The sequence below is a fragment of the Natator depressus genome, chromosome 11 (genome assembly GCF_965152275.1).
Source record: "Natator depressus isolate rNatDep1 chromosome 11, rNatDep2.hap1, whole genome shotgun sequence".
NCBI lineage: Eukaryota > Metazoa > Chordata > Testudines > Cheloniidae > Natator > Natator depressus.
The window spans coordinates 67,179,020-67,200,093 of record NC_134244.1 but is presented as its reverse complement, the minus strand read 5'-3'; the positions used below and the strand labels follow the sequence as shown (position 1 = coordinate 67,200,093).

At 43.9% G+C, this 21,074-nt stretch overlaps 2 protein-coding genes across 5 annotated transcripts in view; both read right to left on the bottom strand.

Annotated features, from left to right (window-relative positions):
• VWC2L (von Willebrand factor C domain containing 2 like) overlaps window positions 1-13,659 on the bottom strand; it is a 122,689-nt gene extending 109,030 nt beyond the window's left edge. For 2 of the 3 annotated variants that reach the window (XM_074968109.1, XM_074968108.1), the window contains exons 1-2: window positions 13,247-13,659; window positions 10,576-11,042 (exon numbers count right to left, since the gene is read on the bottom strand). In XM_074968109.1, coding sequence (XP_074824210.1) covers window positions 10,576-10,986 — 411 coding nt within the window. In that variant the 5' untranslated portion in view covers window positions 10,987-11,042; window positions 13,247-13,659. The remainder of the gene's footprint in view (window positions 1-10,575; window positions 11,043-13,246) is intronic. The other variant, XM_074968107.1, reaches the window with a different exon arrangement.
• Window positions 13,660-14,261: 602 nt separating this feature from the next.
• Window positions 14,262-21,074, bottom strand: part of SPAG16 (sperm associated antigen 16) — a 711,557-nt gene continuing 704,744 nt past the window's right edge. The window contains exon 16 of one of the 2 annotated variants that reach the window (XM_074968104.1): window positions 14,262-14,709. In XM_074968104.1, coding sequence (XP_074824205.1) covers window positions 14,534-14,709 — 176 coding nt within the window. In that variant the 3' untranslated portion in view covers window positions 14,262-14,533. The remainder of the gene's footprint in view (window positions 14,710-21,074) is intronic. The other variant, XM_074968105.1, reaches the window with a different exon arrangement.

Genomic DNA, 21,074 nt, shown 5'->3' with positions numbered 1-21,074 from the left:
TCCATGTAGCCTTCTCTCTGGTGTGCCTGGGAACAGCTGCATGCTAGGTGTTCTTCCCTGGATCTATCCCTAGCAGCGTGGTTCCTGTGGAGATGAGGGTGTTGCTAGGGCCAGAGCCAGTGCAGGTGTAACGCTGACAGACCCTGGTCATCAGCGGGCGGGATCGAACCGGGGACTTCTAGAGGTTAGTGCATGAGCCTCTACCGCATGAGCTAAAAGCCAACTGGCTGTTAGTTAAGGCTGTAGAGCAGACTCATTTTATCTCTCTAAGTCAGAGGTGGGCAAACTATGGCCCATGGGACCATCCTGCTTGGCCCCTGAGCTCCCGGCCGGGGAGGCTAGCTCCCGGCCCCTCCCCTGCTGTCCCCCCTCCCCCGCAGCGCTCTGGCCCACTGCTTCTGTCGGGCAGCATGGTAGTATGGCTGGCTCCGGCATGGTAAGGGGGCAGGGAGCGGGGGGGGGGTTGGATAAGGGGCAGGGGGTCCCCGGGGCAGTCAGGGGACAGGGAGCATGGGGCGGTTGGATGGGGCAGAGGTTTGGGGGGGGCTGTCAGGGGACAGGGAGCAGGGGGAGTTGGATGGGGTAGGGTCTCTGGGGGCAGTTAGGGGTGGGGGTGTGGATAGGGGTCATGTCAGTCAGGGGATAGGGAGCGTGGGAGGGGGTTGGATAGGGGATGGGATCCCGGGGGGTGGTTAGGGGTGGGGGGCCTTGGGAGGGGGCTGTCAGGAGTCAAGGAGCAGGGGGGTTGGATGGGTCGGGGGTTCTGAGGGGGGGGAAATGGGAGGGGGCGGATAGGGGGCGGGGGCCAGGCTGTTTGGGAAGGCATAGCCTTCCCTACCCAGCCCTCCATACAGTTGTGCAACACCGATGTGGCCCTCAGGCCAAAAAGTTTGCCCACCCCTGCTCTAAGTGGTCTCGGTGCCACCAGATGGGACAGAACACCACACCCAGAAGGTGTGTGGGTTACATAGTGGCACAAGTCTTCTCTGAGCAGATACCTTGTCTTCCAGCAGGTTTGGAAGGAGACCCAGTGGCTTATTTAATGGAGCAGATGTCTCGAGTTGGGCACCCACAAGTCGAGGCATACAAAATGAATGAACACTTCTGAAAATGCAGCTTTTAGTGATACTAGTGATGGCCACATGTTCATTCCTGGGTCTTATTTAGTGGGGAAAAACCCAAACACATGGGCATAAGGTTACAGACCAAATCCTCCTCTGTTCTGCCACAAGGAGGAAGGATGGGCTTTTGGTTAAGGCACTGGACTGGGACTCAGGGGACATGGGTTTGATTCCTAGTGCTGCCACAGACTGTCTCTGTGACCTTGGGCAAGTCAGCTGGGGAGATTTACATAGACCAGGTAGGCCCAACTCCCATTTAAAACCCATGGGACTTGGCCACCTAACTCCCATCTACACCTTTAAAAACTTCCCCCCATGGGTATCTGCACCTCAGCTTCCCATCTGTCAGTAGGGATGATAATGTTTCCTTTTTCAGTCATATCTATTTATATGGTGAGCTCTTTGGGGCAGGAGCTGTCTTTTACTATGTGTATATACAGTGCCTGGCACAACGGGGGCCTGAACTCAGCAGGGGCCTCTAGATGCTACTGTAATATAAATAAATAATAACAACATGAAGTGACTGGAATTATTCCAGATTTACACCCCTCTAACTGAGAGCAGCATACACCCCATTTACTATTGGACTTGGTAACAGAAACATCAAATTATATTACAATACTGTACTCGCGTATAATGTAATAGACATTATATATATACACCATCAGTACCTAAAAACACAGCACACTTTTAAAGTAGGTATTATTATAGTTCAGAATATGTCATGCCATTTTACTTTATTATGTATTTTTTGTATAAACTATGACAGAAATACAGTAAGTCAGTAATTTCAGATACCTTTGCATAGACACTGTCACTGTAATTTTGCCAGGAGGGAGACAATAAATCATACCTTTCCATTTGTCTGACATTCTGTTTCCTCTATCTGATTTCAGTGGCTGTGTGCTATCTTGCAAGCTAGCATTGTTCATGGCTCCTTTTATTAAAGGATAGGCACTTTATTGAAATGTCTTTTGTACTATGATTTTCTAGCAGCACGTGAAATTGCTGAACATATAAGAAAAAGGTCTCATTTGTTCAAGCTGTAATGCAAAATCACTGCTGAATGCATCTAAGAAGGAAAAAAATTATTAAGATTGAGGCCCTGTGCTGACCTTGTTAGTAATCAGTTTCTTGTAATTTACAAACAGGTATCTGAAAATTACTAGTGACTTGAATCACTGGTCAGCACACTGCCAAAAGGTTTTAATAACCTTTGCTCTTGCTATTATTAGCCTCCTTTGATCTGAGTGCTTTCCAAGGTTCAACATGAAACTGACACTGAATGTTCATGCTATGAAAGGAGGAGGCAAACTCTGTATGGAAAATTCGTTACCAGACTAATGAAGCTTCTCGGATTTAAGATGTCATATTTCTGTTCTCTTGTGCCACTTTAAAATATAGAATGCTCATCAAAGCGGCAACTGGACTATTAGATTTACTTGGGAAAGGCTGAGTTTGAGGAGGAATGATCATCGCTTTTCAAATTAAACTTGCCGCGAATATTTTCCTCTCTCATCCACACTGCACATCTCTATCACATAGCCTGCACGTGAAATGAGTGCAGAAATCCCTTTGAAATCAATGGGAATTTTGTGCAGTGAAGGAGCTTGGAATGTGCAATAGAAGTCCCCTAGGCAGTTAATAGATCTGAGAAGTCTGACCTAAGAATTTTAAATATAATGCAGACATTGATTAAACAAACTATAGTTCGAGTGACAGGCAGTTTGTATATCAGTTTTGGGATTCATCTTGGTATAACAATATCATACAATTGGTAACAGTCTGCTAAGGTTCCAAAATGTGCATTTAATTAACATTCAATAAGGCTGTACTTATTGTAGTTGCTAATGGTTAGAGAAGGGATCTTGGTGTCACTACATCTGAATTCTGTTTCTGGCAGTCACTGTAGGAAAAAAATCACTTAACTCTCTGTGCCTCATCTTACTCCAAGATAGAATGAACATTATTAATTATTATTAGTATTACCATCATCATCACAGTGCATAGAACATAATTATAGACCAGGACCCTATGGTGTTAGGCACTGTACAAACACAGAACAAAAAGACATTAATACTTGTCAAGTCCCCAGGGGTGTCATGAGGATACCTGAATAACGTACGCTGTGCACTGACACAGTTTGATAAAAGGTACTACCTAGCTTCCAAAATATTATGAGTACATTTGCATTAACAAAACATTTTTAAAAAGAATTAACAATGGAACAGACGTTAATATTCCCAAGTAAATGTTCCCCAAATAAATTAATAATTAATGTTTTACAAAGCCATACTTAATACAGTTATTACTACTTAGTATTTGGATTACCACCCAAAAGGTCCCAATCAGGATTGCAACTCCACTGGACAAGGGACTGCACCAGAAGACATGAACTCTGGCCTGCTGTGTTAAACCCAAGCCAACAGAGCACAGCGGTATATCCATGCATAGTCAACTAGAGGATCAGGGCCAAATTTCAGACATGACACAAGTGAATTTAAGAAGAGATGGGGGAAGTTGAGGTGGGAGGATGAGGCTGACAGTAAAACAGCATGTGTGAAATCCTGGTTCCATTAACATTAGTGGGAATTTGGCCATTAATTTCAGTGATGCCAGGATTTCACATCCTGTGTTAACTCAGTCATGTGCATATCCTGATGGTATGGAAGATCCCACAGTGGTAATGGATTATTTTCACTCTCTTTTTTTCACCCCTTGGTCATGCTTAGTCTAGATAATACTTAGTCCTGCTTTGAGTACAAGGGACTGGACTAGATGACCTCTCGAGGTCCCTTCCAGTGCTACAATCCTATGATTCTAGGCCCAGTACAAATTATGAATGTTTACTGGCTACTTAGGGATTCTTTTGGGGGATGGGTTTGAGACAATGAGACTAAAGGAAGTGGTGAGGAATATGAGAGTGGGTGAAGTTACATGGGAGTGGCAGAGAACACAGGAGAGGAACAAGGAGATAAGAAATGCTGGGCTGGGGACAGGTATCAGAAGAAGAAGGATAGATAAGGATCAGGAGGATGAGTGGAGGTGGTATGGCAAGGCAGGGAAAGGGTATCAGTAAGAACATGTTAAACAAAGCAGGTAGATGTAAGAGTCAGTCAGTAGCTGGTAGAGCCTGAGATCCTGTGGTTGGTGGAGATTGGCTGAGTTGGAACATGAGACTGGGGTAGCTCACCCTGCAGCACACAAGGAGTGTCTGTACTGAGGAGTGGGGAGAGCTGCCCCAAACTCCTGGAGTTCTGGTCCATATGAGTCTGGAGAAGTGAGCCACTGTGCTGGGTAGGCAGGCTTGCCAACCCTCTGAGCAGCTCCTAGGTTCAGAGCATTGGTGGTGAGCTGGTGCCGTAGGAGACATGAATACAAGGTGGGAAGGCCCTGCCATTGGAGCTGTGTGAGTAATATCTGTGTGGGAAGGAGGGGGATCACATAGCAGGACAGGAGGTCTCTGGGCCCCAGTGTCCCTGGAGCAGATCCTCCATTGATATGGAAGTGGAAGGAAGGAAGCAAGACCTACTCACTTCTCTTCCTCATGGTTGCCTCGCCTTAGTACTAACTGATTATTGCACCATATTGGCTGACAGTATAGAGTGGATGGATCATTTATCCCCCAGCAATGAATGCTCCTAAACAGTATTTTTATGTGTTGATATATACACATAGAGAGGAGCACTCTGATGATCAGTCTGTGTCTTCCTAACCTGAGTGATGAAAGAATCATGGGACGCACAGAAGCTGTTATGGACACACAATGGATTCGTCAAAGTAAAAACTTAATAATTTCAAGGATGCTCCTACCTATGGTTATAAATGTATCATAGTCATGCTATAAAAAAGTATTTTAAATAGGGGGGGAGTTATGACTCCTTTTATTCCGTAAATTATGTATTAGAATAAAAAATCACCAAGCACACAGAAAAGCTGCAGTCTGATTTTCTCATGACTCCTTCATATTTGCCTAATTAATACTAAGAGTCATCTGACACATTGTCTCATTAAATCTACAAAAGTGCATATGTGGAAATGCTAATTTAAAACACTAAATGCATTTATGACAACCTGAGGCTGTTTCCTTGTTGTCGTTGGGTTCCCCCCTGCACCCCATCCAGTGAGAAATGGGAGAGCTCCTGATCTGTTAGAAGAGTTTTCTAGGTTGGCACTGAATGGCACGGGTCTTGGATATTTGTAATTGAAACTGAAGCCACGGCTGATGTGTGGGGAAGAAAGAAGGTTATCTGACCACATGGGTGTGGGGGAACAGAAGGCCACCACATGACCTCACAATAGGGTGAACCCTATATTATCTCATCACATGAAGAACATCTCCACCCTTTGCTACTGCCACCTTCTGACTGCGTGGATGGAGGGAGAGAAAGGAAAGACCAACCTCCGCTGGTCACTCTAACGTTTGACCTTGGGAGCAGGGGAAAGAGTAGAAGAAGGCTCTAGACGCAGCAGCTGTCAGGAAGTGGCTAACGAGATGGGAAGAGAATGAAAAATGAGGGAAGGAGAAAGGTAGAAGGGATAGAGCTCTGCCCTCTTCTCTGAACCCCGCTGGAGGTGGTGGGAATTCTGCCTTTTGGGACTAATGCAGAAGTCCAAGGAAGGCCATGTTGGGAACTCAGCCTGGGAGAGGAGGGTTTGTTCCTGCAGTAGTGAGGTAAGCTGAGTTAAGACTGGCTCCTCCCAAAAGCCCTGACCTGGTCCTGCCTCCCTTTTCCCCTGCACATTGCTCCCCAAAAGCCATCTCAACCCCCTGGAAACTGGTCAGTTTTGTGGCTATTAAGGCCCAGATTTTCAAGGTATTTTGGCATTGCTGTATTCTGTGTTGTAATGCCTCACTGATTTAGGAGCCGAAATCCCATTGACAGTTGAAATAGACATCTATGTGCCTAAATCACTTTTGAAAAGCAGATTCAGGCTCCTAAACCAGTCAGGTATTACGATGCTGAGTGCAGCAACACCTAAATACTTTTACAACTCTGCGCCTAAGTGCCTAGCAAGGCGCTCCTGGGTACTGCCCAGAGCCTCCCTACCCACTCCCTCCAGATGGGATCCCCAACCCTGGGCTGAAGTTCCATGAAGATCTTGTAAGGTTCACATCAGGGCCACGAGGTCTTCATGGTTTTCTTAAAGGTTATTTGGCCTTTCTATAACTTTGCGACCCTAGGCACCCTGTATTCACACTCTACACACTACTGCAATGCTGTCAGTGCAAAATATGCCTTGTGAGGTACCATATGAAAGATAATAACATGCTGATTATTAATATCACTGTAAAATGCATGTGTTAACTTTATATGTGAAGCGATGAATTTTCTCTATATGATGTTTAAGACAAGATAGCCTAGCCTAGATAAAGATGACAAACAGGTCTGTCCTAGAGAAAGCAATATGGGCTTACCTCAATTTACATGTTAGTAGTAAACACAGCTATAGAGTTAAACCAGCAGGGGTTCTCCTGTTCCTGAACTTGAGAGACAGAGAATTAACATGGTTACTGCACTGGACACAGGAGACTGAGTTTTCCAGAATGCCTTCCTGACTTGTGAAACAAAGACATCCCTTTGGGAAATATAAGGAACACAGAGAGACTCTGTCTTTATTCTTCACTTTAAATGACAAAAAAACCAAGTGTTTTGATCTTTGCGATGGATCCTGGACAGGTCAGCCAGGAAAAGTCTGGAAAGGAGACTGTGGATGAGAGGCACCATCTTGAATGAAGACTGTATCTTGCTAGACTAAGTTTGAGACTTTTAGATGAGTGTTTTTGCTTTTAATTGCTTGTAACCATCTCTACCTTTATCTCTCTTACTTGGTATCCTCTAATCCTTGCTCCTTTGTCAATAAACTTGTTTCACTTTTACTCGGGAAGGGAAGGGTATACTTACCCCAGTTAAATTAATAAATTATGATGCACTGACTCTTTAAAAGAGCAGTGAACTTAATATCTTCTGTGAATGCACAGTGGCAGAGGCTGTGCATTGCAGAGAAACATCTCGGAGGAACTCCAGGGCTGGAGTTCATTGGTTGTTTCCTGCTAGGTGAGGTTTGGGCTGGGAGAGCCTTGAGGGGTTTGCTGGTGAGAAAGACAGACTGATGTGGCAGGGAGCTGACACCAAGTCTAATCATCAGCAAAACTCTCTCTTGCTGAGGCTGAGAGTTAACACAGTGGCCCACAGCTTTTTTTCTCCCCAGCAGTGTGTAACAAACACATAAGGAGCTTTATAAAGTATACAAACTACTTTTGAAGCTAGATTTGCATCTGAATTTCAGCTTAGCCTTTCTTTTAGGCATGCAAATATCAACATTTGGACAGCTAGTGAGTAGCTGGTACAAATGAGGTGGCTGGCTGTCCACATGCTCATATTTGTGCATAGTTTATTATGGGTGCACAAAAATTATAGGCACTAATTGTGTCCACAACATGGAAGTCAGATTTTGGAAAATGTGAGTCTTAGTAACAAAGCAATTCGCACCAGGTACCTCTCTTTTACCCCCAAAACTAGTCAAATGCCTCTGTACTCACTTAGAGCAACAGATTGAGAAAAAATTGGATTTCCCATATCTACGGAATTGTACTGCACTGTAAACAGAGTTTAACTCCATAGAAATACCTTGAGGAATAACAGGACTTTGCTATTTCAGTATAGTTGGAGTTTCACCATAAGCAAGCTTCTTGTAAGGGCCACTCTATCTCCACAGTATATCCCCTCTCACTTTCTCAGGAGCAGAGATGAGTGAATAATTGACTTTTCAGTTCGGTGGCTGACTTTGTGAAGTTTCAGTGCCCCTAAAAGTGCACCTTTTTGTGAATTTGCTATTTGCAGGAAAAAAATCACTCCGCTCTACACAGGAACCCAGCTATGAGCAAGAGGAGGCTTGATTGTGATCTAAATTGAACCAGGAGTGTCTCCACTGAAGTCCTGCATTGAGGATTGTTTGATGCGGGGCATTCTACAATCGGATAGGCTTTTCCTTAGTTGTTGGGTGGTTATTATGATCTTGGAACTCCTCTGTCTACTGATCAGTCTCCAGCTAAAAATTTAGCATGCAGTTCAGGTGGGGGTTAAGTTTCAGCACAATAAACAGAGAATCAAATATATCTTATTAATTTTAACTGAAGTTTTGCGGCTCAATCTCAGTGCATAACATTGAAAACATACACCTAGTGTTATCAGTGGTAAAGTACTCATTCATTGTTTCTCTGAGTATAAAGGTAAAATGTGACCATTAGTTCTGTGACAACTTATTTTTTCTTGCACAGGGTTTGTGACATAAAGATCTACTTGGCATCCCTTATGCTCTAGGATCTCTCCTGAAAAGGTTTTACATTATTTTAGCATGTGTACTCGACCCTGACCCAGGAATTACACTAGGCCACTTATTTTTGAAGGCATCACCCAAAGATGGTAACGTTCCATCTTCCAGGTTCAGAGAATGATGCCTGTGATAGTAAGTTGGACTAATTTTTCTTAGGCTACCAACATTCCAATATGTTTTTACAGGTCACACCATCAGCAGCCTCATGTCGTATTCTTCTGCAAAGCAAAGGACACACTGTTCATGAGTCTTTCAAGGATATGTGTTGTGACAGGGTCAGGCCAGATGGCTACATGAGAATGACAGAAGACAGATATATTAGCCCCAGGTTAAGTAGGTCCCTTTTCCCTGGGTAAGGTAACAGGGAAGGTTCCGGAACAATCAGGAACTTCCTGGAAACAATTAAGGCAGACAGGCTGATTAGAACACCTGCAGCCAATCAAGAAGCTGCCAGAATCAATTAAGGCAGGCTAATCAGGGCACCTGGGTTTAAAAAGGAGCTCACTTCAGTTTGTGGTGCGCGTGTGAGGAGCTGGGAGCAAGAGGCCCTAGGAGCTGAGAGTGAGAATGCATACTGCTGGAGGACTGAGGAGTACAAGCATTATCAGACACCAGGAGGAAGGTCCCATGGTGAGGATACAGAAGGTGTTGGGAGGAGGCCATGGGGAAGTAGCCCAGGGAGTTGTAGCTGTTGCACAGCTGTTCCCGGAGGCACTCTAGACAGCTGCATTCCACAGGGCCCTGGGCTGGAACTCGGAGTAGAGGGTGGACCCGGGTTCCCCCAAACCTCCCAACTCCTGATCAGACACAGGAGGAGTCGACCTGGACTGTGGGTTCACGAAAATGGCCAAACTGAGGGCTGCCATGAATCTCCGAGGTGAGCAAATCCGCCGATAAGTGCAAGACCCACCAAGGTAGAGGAGGAACTTTGTCACAGTGTCTAATGCACTATGGCACCTTATGAAGCTATTAGGCTGCTTCTAGGGGCTGGACTTCACTACAGGGAGATCAACGCTGCTGCAATCAATGCAGCAGGGATCAATTTAACAGGTCTAGTGAAGACCCGTTAAATTGACGGCAGAGCACTCCCTGGTTGCCCAGCTCTCCAAGAAGAGTAAGAGAAGTTGACCGGAGAACATAGCTGGAGTAGCGTAACTTAGGTTGACTTACCCGATTGTGAAGACAAGCCCTATTCTGACTAATGCTAGTTATGGGTAGATGGGAAATCCCCCATGAAAGAAAAACTAAACAATATACTGTTTACTACTGGTAACAACAGCAAGAGAAGATACTATCTGGAAATAAAGAAGTTCTATCTTGTGTAACTGAAATGCTGGAAAATACGAAGACTGAGGTGAAAGTATTTTCACTGCCAGAGAAGAAAAGAAACTGTCAAGTATATAGAGGGATAAGGCTTATACCCATGAAGAGTCAAAGGTTGCGCTTCAAAGCAAGTCTTCATTATTGAGCTATGAATCTGGAGGCCACATGTTCTAGGACTATAAATTCATGTGTTGGGTATAGTCTCAATTCTTTTCTAGATGCTACTTGCAACAGAAGTATGGCATTTTCCTTAGCTTAATGGAAAACCTGTAATCTAACTTACTAAAATCACAAATATATGTTGCGTTAATGGTAAAGATTTTTTGAAAGTATGTTTTGGTCTTACATTTAAGGGTTCTTTCAAAAGTACCACTGAATACTTTCAACCCAATTCTCCCAATAGGAACTTGACAGTTATGATCAATTATTGAGCCATATACTTCCCATTATTTTAAAGTCACCTGCATGGAAATTTAACTACTAGTGAACTTGATTATCACTATTTAACCAGACATAGCAAGTCCAAATGCTAACGACAGTTACATACTTTGATGTTCTTGTAAATATTAATTCTCTGAGCACTAAACCGGCATTTTTTGTTGTACAAATTTGGGGTGGGATTTTTGAAAAGAGCTCAGCATTGGCTTAACTCTGCTCCCATTGGAATCAATGGGAGTTTTACCATTAACTTCAGTGGGAGCAGAGATAGGCCAATATCGAGTGCCTCTGAAAGTCCGACCACTAAAGTTCATATAACATGCTAGTATTGAATAAATACTAAGATGGCTCATACCTTAAATTCCTCCAAGATTTTGTAATTTTTCCCATGATATTCACAAAAGTTTTTCACTTCTTTGCACTCTGGGCAGCATCCATTGTGTTCCACTTTAGTACACTTTGGGTGGATTTTAGGGCATTCTGGTTGATCACAAATAGGTCCATCCTCAGTACAGACACAAGGACAGTTGGAATGCCCCGGGAAAAAACGTTCTCCCAGTTTGTATACAAAGCCACTGTCATCCACACAGCCTTTCCCTCGATAGTCATCAAAGATCAGATTGTCATTACTTGAGGTCTGGTCGCCTTCATCAGCAGGGTAGTCTTCATGATTGATGGCAGCTGGGGTGACCAACCCAAGTATTAGCAACAGAAGTATGCAGGCTACATGAATAGGACAAGCCATCCCCCTCCTCAACTTCTGCATACGGTCCCAGTCTCAGATAGAAACAGCTGCTTCCATAGGGACACCAGAAGGGTGGTCTGAAAACAAATATTTAAAATGAAAATAACTTGAAATATTAACAAAAGCAGACATATGAAGACCATGCTTTCAACCTGTATCTGGAGATACAGTGCTTTCAAAACATACAGATGTTAAACATTGTTTCATTTGAAACAAGTCTCTTATCCTCAATTATTCCGAAGGAGAACAAAGCATACTAAATACGTACATTAAAGCTATCAATTGCATATATATATATAGAGAGATATACACACGTACATGTGCATGCACACACGGGCCCATATGACATCTCCACTCAAATGCTGACTTACACTGGTGACTAATGTTTGCTCTTACCTAGTTGTACAATTGGGTCATCTAACACACAAAGAAGTGGAATGATTGCCTGCAATCGCACAGTGAGTGGGTAATTCACTGGGACTGAACGCAGGATCAGAACTGTTCCTTTCCTTTTGCTGTAACCACTACCTCTTCCCTGCTACAATACACAGCTCAGTTTCTTAAAATCAAGAGAATAAACAATCAGGAGAGGGCTTAGCAGAAAAAAAGAAAAAAGGTAAAACAATAATAGTATGAATTCTGGTCAGATTTGAGCTTCAATTATGAAAGACACTCCTGTATTTTATTTAGACTTAGAGAGATGGAATGCAACAGTGTTTTAAATGTGGCATTTTTTCAGAGGAAGGTAAAGAGGTTCGGCTGAGAACATCTGTCACGTCTGGAGTTTTTTTTGTTGGTTTTTTGCTATAGTCCAACGTCCTTATTTACTATTTCTAGACGCTGACCTTTTTCTGGGAAGCAGTATTCAGATTTGTATTAATTTCCAGCTAGGAGTTTATATAACAGTATTTTAAAATGTCTGGCAAGCGCACAGAATTATCATAATATATTTGTCTCATTAGGTTAGTGACAGTCTCCATTCTAAAACTTAATATGCCATCACAGCTACGTACAACACTCATACCATTTGGCAATGGAGAGTAAGACTTAAATGGCCAAGATAATGATTGACTGATCTGAAAAGGGAGGAAAGCCTGGCCCTGGCCCAGGAAGAATTAGGCACAAAAGAAAGACTCAGCACATATTTTCCTGTTACATTATTGTCTGTGTTGTGTGTCACATCACTGTCACCAATGCACGCAGTCTCAATTCTTTTCTAAATGCCATTCAGATGCCAGTGTAACGGCAGCAGGAAAACAGTCTCTCACCTGTTTTCAGATAACTGGGCAGGGAATGGCTGTCCTATGGTCAAAAGTATTTGTAGGAAACTTTTTTATGAACTGAAAAAAGATTAGCTTTATGTTTATTAATAGTGAGGCTTGCAGTATCTGCTAATAGCATACACACAAATACATGAATATAGGTATGTGTATTTACACACACACACATCTGTAGAAATGCACACATATTTATATGGATATCTATTTCCTCTTCCCTCAAAAGAAACATTTCCTGTATACTCCGATTTTTGGTGAGTATTGATGTTAAATGGTTATATTAAAAAAATCCGTCAAAAAGAATGAATCTGGAGAAAGCTAGAACCTCATGAGAGAAGCTAAAGGATCCTGCTAAAAAAGGCAGTTTTTCTAAAGCTACTATAGGGGGAAACACCGGATATTACACAAGCTTTGTCAAAATCAAAAGATATCCTCTTAATTCAAGTTCTAGATATGATTTTATCACAAGGGTAAGGTACTGTAGTACCTTCAGCAAGAACTGTTATAACATGCTGTTGGGGGGGGGGGGGAGTGTGATGCACACAGATAAGTCTGCATCATAGAACTGGAGAGTAAAGAGTTTTGCCCACCTAGAAGCCACAGGTAGGCATCAATTTTCTAAGCTCAGGTAAGTGGAGATTTAAGGGGGGGTGGGGTGGGAAACAGCCATCAGGAAAGCAATTGATATTTGAGGTAATGTGAAAGGATCCAACCAACCCAATAAACCCATCCCCGTTTGCTGGTCAGGCACTAAAAATGAAAGGATTACATATAAATCAATGCTGCAGCCTGTGCTCCTCGTTAGATGTTCCACAGGAATTTCGAAGACCCAGGCTAAGGCATGGGAGGGAAACGGACCCGACTGCAGCTCCCTTCTAGGGAAGGGCTTTCACCAAGTAAACAAACCCGACTCACTTTAACAGTTCAACTTTTCCATCCTTTCTCGTGACCGGCTAACCCGGTGAGCAAAGGCAGATCTCCCCCAGAGACTCGTGGCTACTCACCTAGCAGGCTCGGGGTGTCAAGCTGCCAGGTGGTGGGGGGTGGGGGGGTCACAGGCCAACCTGGACGAAAAGGTCAGCAGTCTCCCAGCCAAAGCAGCTCCTCTGGATCACATTTTCAGCGCCGAGCCCCGGGCAATCCCTTTCCCTCCACCTCCGGCAGTCCCCGCGGCAGGGGAGTGGAGCTTTCGCCCGGCGTTCAGCGGTCAAAGCAAGCGGCAGCTCCAGAGGCGAGGCTGCCTCGCAGCCGGCCAGTCTCCGGCATCGCGTCCGACTTGCCCCGTGGCTCCCCGGCGGCGCTGTTCCGCAGCGGGGCTGGCTTAGGCGGAGGAGCCCGGGCGCGGCAGCCGCCGCCGGCTGGGGGAGCGCAGAGCCAGCCCCGGCTGGAAGGCAGCCGGCACCATCCCCCGACGCCGCCTCCACCGGCTCTCCGGGCGCTGCCCCCCGCGGGCAACGGGAGCAACTTTCCCCGGGCGGGCTTCAGCCCCGCAGCCGCGTGGCCGGGCGCACGGTGCCCGCCGCCGGGGTCCCTTCAGCACCGCGGCCAGCGCTCCGCATGGCGAGCCGGGCGCTCGGCGTGCCGGGCGCGGAAACTAAGAGCCCTTCCTGGGACGGCCCATTTCCGCGGGGGCCAGAGCCGAGACTACACACACGCGTCAGCAGATCGGCCAGGCAGGGGCCAGCCCCCGCTCCCCACCCCTCCCCGGTCCCGATCTGCTCAATCCGGAGCCGGGGGGCGCTCCCCGGGTCAGCCCGCAGGGCTCAGATTTCAGCTCCCTGCAGCTACTGGAGGAGGAGGAGGCAGAGATGAGCGGCCAGGCGCCTCTCGCCAGCTCCCCTCGCCCTGCCGGCGATCAACCCGGTCGCTGCAGGAAAGGGGGGGAAAGCCCCACGTTGCTGCATTATTCAAACTTCGGAGCGGCTCGCAGGCTAGAAGGGGGGTTGGGGGAGGTAGGCGGGGAGGGGCGCGGGGGTGTAGCCGAGCTCTTGTGGCTCTCGCTGTGTTACAGTCAAAACCGGCCTCCTTGCAATTCGTCTGGGCTGGCATTAGGCGTCATTGTAAAGCTACTTCTCCAGCAGCACCCAGAGGTTGCTCCCTGTGTTCAGAAAGACACACTCCAGCACAGAGAGACATTCGGGATTTTATTTGGATCAAAGGCAGAGTTAGATGCATTTCACGCAATTACAGCTCAGCCAACAATGAGGGCGAAGGCATTTAGCTAGTGGATCGCTGCTGGCATGGTGTCCAAGCATCTCCCCCAACCTGAGATGACATCCAGGGGGGCTCACTCAGCTCCAGAGTCGAACAGTTCCATCCGAGCCCCCCGACAGCAGGTGCTCCGCCTTGTGATCAAAGACAACGCTCTGCACCTCCTCCTCGTGGCCCACCAAGCTGGAAAGCTGCCCCGACTTGAGCTCCAGAGTCTTCACCGTGCCGTCGTTGCTTGCCAGGGCCACGACGTGACCTGGAATTCAGAGCAAAGTCATCAGAGTTCTAGAAGGCGACCTGGGGGAGCAAAGGCTCCAGCTGTGAAGTCTGATGCTGTGAACTCTTGCTTGAAATGCACCCACATCTAGCAGGCCACCCTGTCGGGCTCATCTCACTCCTTGAGAGGAAAGGGACATCCTTCAATAATAACAGAGGAGATTTCAGAGTGATTCAGTGAAGCTGAGGACCTGGACTTGCTGCTCATTGGGAAGGCAGCTATTCTATTTTAATTTTGGTTCAATGATTTAGGGCCAGATTCTGATACTCTGGCTGAGAAGCACTTTAGTCCACAGGTAGTTTCACTCAAACCAGTCAGCACTCCTGGATTAAGGTGCATATCGCCCAAATGAACCAGAATCCAGCAGACATTAATGTTGATATTCCCAGCATAATAAATAAAGGTGCCTAGGTGAGTTTAGGCATCTAAATTCCATTGGACTTTAGCAGGAGTTGAGCACATAAGTCCCTTAGGTTCCAGTGAAAACTCCCAGCCTAATTAAACAGTCAATATAGAAGTGGATACAGCAGTTAAATGGGGGGCAGGGGGGAGAAGGGGGGCTTAAAGAATCCAAAGCTTCCTTGCACTTATTTTTAAAACAAGCAGTCTCTATATTTTATCAGTCCAAACAAGCCCAGTATGTATTTATAAGTTTATTATTTTGCAGTTGAAATAAAAAGCATGGCCAACAGCTGGTAAGTGATACATTTGAATCACCCTTTGTTTTCTCAGCCATCAGATGAGAGAAACTCTCTGCTTCGAAATTAACTGCAATAATCAGGATCTTCACATATGTCCGTACACACAAAACAATAACAGTACCCAACAACAACAAAATCAATACATTCATTTCAAGGCAGATATGGTCTGCTCAACAAAGCCATCATTGTATTTCAAGTCATGATTTGGGTCAAACACCTTTAGCTATTAGAGGCAGGTTCAATATACCCTCTGAATGATTATGGCCCTTTTTTATGTATTGGTACTTTTTTTTTCCCCTGAAAGCAAAGACATATCACCCATAGAAGCTGAATTAATGGTGACATTGACAAAGTCAATGCGGTATTGAAGCAAAAGTTTTTGAGGAAGAGTAGGGAAAACAGGTCCAAGTGTTGCCACACTTACTCCATGAATAGCTGATCAGGACTTAGGAGCAAACACAAGTGTGTGGGCAGAATCTGGCCCAAATGAAAATGTAATTTTAATGATGATGAAGCCACAAGGATTTGTGTATCAGAATCTGATGTAAATTTTATCCTGGAAATATATTGTCCGTCCTTTCAGAATAATTCACGACAATGATGTCTCTTGTTATGCTCACCACAATAGGATAGCTTCATTTGACAGCGTATGAGGTAAACAAATGCCATTTTCTCCATTTATCAAGTGAAACATTCCGGCAAAATAATCTCAAAAATGCATTGAGAACATTTAATCACAGGTTATGCCTGGAGTGGTCATGGCTATTTGTACAAGAGGTGGAAGTATGGAAGTAGAGCTAACCATGATAAATATGCCTTATTTGCAAACCTTTATAACTACCCGGCTTCTTCATCTAAAACAAAGCCTGACACAGCAAAGATCTGTAGGATGGATTAGGGTGTCCAAAGCACCAGATGCGAATATTTATTATAAACTCTCTTTTAGCAAGTCTTTGCAAGTCTTTGCTGACAGAAGCATTACATATGGATTTCACTTGCAACCAGACTCTATAGGCAATTGCTGGGAGGTTTTCCCTAAGAGGCAAACAAATGACTTTTAGCTCAGAGTCTTAACGTTGAAACAGCTGGGTAGGGAGTTACTGTCACATTTCATCTTTTTAAAACAGTAACAAATGCATATATTCAAAAGAGAGAGGATTTGGACAGTCCCAGTTAAGGTTCGGAAAGTAAAATCCATCCAAATTGATATTTGAAACAATAAACTTATTTGTCTAGTTAAAATTCCCGCTGACTACTGTACAAGGGGAGTAGGACAGGCCCTAACAGTGCATCTTTATAACCTTTGCCAGCTAAATCATATGCCTGAAAGATACAGATATTTATGTTATTTGGTTGGGGTATGTGAATATCTGAAAATGTTAGCAAAATATAGTAACAATTAGCTAGATGGTGCAGTAGTGATCAAAGAAGTATGTGTCTGATAGCTAGTACTCTCTGGGAAAAATGTTTGGGGGTATGTAAGTGTTAGTGGAGAATGGTTCCTTTCACCCACCTTCAATGCTAGCCAATTTATGGCGCATTGCTATTGTGGGCTATGAACAAAGCAACTTATTTGCTCTGGAGCAGAAGGGTGTATGAGTGAATGTGTGAGTGAGTGAAACAGCAAATGAGGGACAGAGGGCACATAATGGGAATGTCTCATTTCCGTTACCCTTTATGTCAACACTGATCTACCTAAAAAGAAAAGGAGTACTTGTGGCACCTTAGAGACTAACCAATTTATTTGAGCATGAGCTAAGCTCATGCTCAAATAAATTGGTTAGTCTCTAAGGTGCCACAAGTACTCCTTTTCTTTTTGCGAATACAGACTAACACGGCTGTTACTCTGAAAACTGATCTACCTGCTCATGATGATTTGCTGATTATAAAGTAAATGTACTCCCTCCTTCCTGCCCAAACGAAATTTTTCTTGTTTCAAAGAGAAAACAAATTGCATTTTATTGCTGATCAAAATGTTTTCCAACCAGCAAACCACACAAAAACTATTACATGATTACCATGTAAAAATCTATTTACAATTGGTGTTTTTACGAAGCACATTTATCTGTACGGTAACAAAGACACTTCGATGCAACACTCATGGGAAGAAAAAAATATGGCATACTATGTAGTTCTATAGCATCTATGGGCCAAATCCTCAGCTAGTGTAAATCCCCATAGCTGGATTAAAGTCCATAGAACTATACTGATTCACATCAGCTGAGTATCTGGCCCACTGTGTTAAAGCATCAAGATTGAGAACAACACGTAATGCCACGGAAGACCCTAAGGAGTTCGAACCATTTGCAAGGCCTTTGTTGGAGCCACACTGATACTGGTTCCTGGACAGCACTGGACACACAGGTAGCAAAGGTGCACCATCGCCTCTGGCTGTCCCGTGACCAGCCCTGAACCCCTGCCTCCTTCTCACTCTGTGAGGCAAGAGGAATGACTCAGCAGGTCTTCACGGGGGTGGGGGGGGCCCTATCTACACTGTCAGTTTAGCACTGATGCAGCTAAGTTGCTGTTGGCCATTGTTGGAATACAGGAACTAATGTTTCTAATACACACACGCCAACTCACCCGAGGGGCATGTTACTCTCTCAGAGCAGTGTAAGCTACAAGGTAATTTGCCTCACAAAGTACTCTGGAAGTGCCTATGTAAACATGGCATCTTCCTACTCAGCAGGTCTGATACCTCTGCATACTCAGAACCATTTCTGCTGACATTAATGACAAAAATAAGACTGTACTCTTTTACTCCTGTTAGCCTTGCTGAGCCAACACAGTTAAGAGAATGAGCTGGATTCTATTCCTGCTTATACATCATCAACAGAATTGTTAATAAGTTCCAGGCTGTTACACCTGTGCAACCCTGTTGCCAATAACTGGTCACAGGAGGGTCATAATTTGTTCCTCTGGATCCTTATTACAGGTGATGATGCATAAGAAGGAAAGGACCTGCTTGATTTTGAGATCCCAATGTCAGGAAGCAGGGCTAGCAAAGAGGATGGGAAAGCAACTGAGCACATTAGATCAGGAGTCACAGAGACAATAAGCATGGAAACTCAGGCTGCCATTTTTGCAGTCATTGCTCAAAGCAGGACCGTGCACACTTATTTTTGCCTTCATCAGCAGTAATACTCATGAACAGAAGGAGGGTACAGGACGGGCAGCTAGACAGTCAATGGCAGTAGAGTACTGGCACTGGGGATGTGCTAGGAGTAATATGGCTCCAAAAGGGGCACTGCAAAATACTTTGAGACCTCTGGGGTCTGAACTCCGTCTACTCTAGCACTCACGCCACTGTTACTGCTAATGCAGCTACACTGTTCCTGCCTGTGACTAGAATAGGGGTAATTGTTCTTGTTCAGCTGACTGGTGTTAGCACCAATGTGAATCACTGTGCAGACAGAAGGCCGCAGGAGATGGGCCTGTTCTTATGACCATGTTAGTTATACATGCTCCTTGCTTTACAGTGGAAAAAAATGCCAGAAGCCACTAGAGATCATAATGGTGGGATATATTCATAACATTCCCTGTTGCATATGTGTTTGGTATCTGTTGTGTCTGTTCCTTCCCTCTCTACTGGCCAGCAGCATAGAGCTTAATTCCCCTTGTACAGACCATATAAGGGCTTGCAGCAGATATATAATGTGTGGGAGTCTATGACTGTATGGTCACATTTCTTCTCTGTTCTTCCTTGACTTTTTCTGAGTGATTAGGGCCTTCTGATCCTTTCCGTCCAAATGCAGAATAAGGGAACAGAGCATATGGCCTCAGCAGCTGAATTAGCTATCTCCACACTGTTCCCAAATTCCAGTGTACAACAAGCAAAGAGCTGTTCTTGGACTCCAGTTGTAAGCTCCTGCATGGTAGCTTGTCATGCTGCCATTTACAGATTAGCCAAGATCTTTATTTTAGACACTGATTAATTACAAGCATAATCCTGAAGTTTTGGCCAGATCTATACCTGAAAAATGATAAAATCTTGAAGATCATTGCAATTCTCCCCTTGCTCTCTTATCAACATTGCCCTTTTAGAAAGACTGCACATACAAAACATACCCCTGGGTGTTCTCTCTTGAGAATAGAGGTGTAATATCAATCAGTTAGCACCTCAAAAGATGTTATAACTTTTTATTTTATGGGCCAGACCTCATTTGGTGTATGGCCATTGATCGAGTTACGCTGATTTATACCAGCTGAGGATCTGGCCTTATAACTTAAGGAATATATGTAAGATTTTGGAGCTAGAGACATTTTATACACATATGATAATAAGAGACCAACTTTTGATCTTTCGTACACTGATACAAATGAAGAGTAACTCCAGTGAAGTTTATGCACTGGGATAAAGCCAATATGAGTCCAAAGTCACGGCCATTATATGTTTAACTAAATTTGATTTTAAGTTCTACGGAAGCAGGGATCTGTATTTTTATTTCCTTGACTATAAAGAGCCATAAACACCAATGATGCTAAGTAAATAATAATAACAATAATGAAACCACTTTATATAAATACAGTATGAAATCCATCTCATGATATGAATTGTTGACTACATGTAAAATAGTGTTGAAGCAGTTTAATTTAATTTGTTACTGCATGACAGATTTCTTCAGAACACAAAACTAGACAAGATTAATTTGCTGGGCTGATAAAGCCAAATTACCGAGGGTAGAGGGAACAAGACCTGTACTTGTCAAAGGACAAAAAAATTGACAATTCATATTCCAGGAGATCCTAATAGAAATCACAGCAATGATTACCAGCTGTCTTTGTAAAATGAATTCGGAGCGAAGCTCTGCCAAGACAACATTAGGCCACGCTTTACGATGCGACGTATCCAAGTATCCATAAACAATACCATTTTTGCAATGGAATAGCCTAAAAAGCAGACTGTTTTACTGATATTTGGCTTTGACATTTGATAAATCATGTTGACCGAAGCCTTAGATTTTTTGTTATTAAAGGAACAAGTCACAATCCCAAAGGCTGTTTTGCAGTTAATGTATCAAACAGAAACTGAGCCCACCATAGAAAACACTCCAACAGATCTAACCTAATTTGCTTTCTACTTCCCTACTAAATCCTGCTATAGGCTTAGACTATTATGGCTAAACGTCCACGTCAAACCAAAGACAAATGAAGGGCTGGTCGACTGGAATCATAAGATAATACTTATGTTGAAGCACTGGATTTTTCTTCAGGCAAATGAATGTAGAAATTATACATCTAATTTAATTATTGAATACTCTGAATATTTCTGTTTTAGCAGGACCAAGCTGCCTAGTGCCTCTACAGAATTTTGGTAGCATGAATGCTAAATGCCACACACAAATCAATCAACCAACCAACTACTTAATGTTTCCTATTAGACTGAGACATTAGTGCTGATAAACCACAATATAAATAGCATTATTTCTGTCTTTAATTCAATTATTTGTGTAGACCCAGTATTAATTCTTTGGCTTATTTGTGGAACAGAACAAGAAATGCATACAAAAATCATGTAAAACTCTCCCTCAGCCTTTATTCATATAAGTAGTCAATACTTATATTGACTATTCATGAAAATGAAGAATACAAGACTTGGATCATTGTTTCTAATGAAAGAAGGAGGTAATAAAATAATTATAT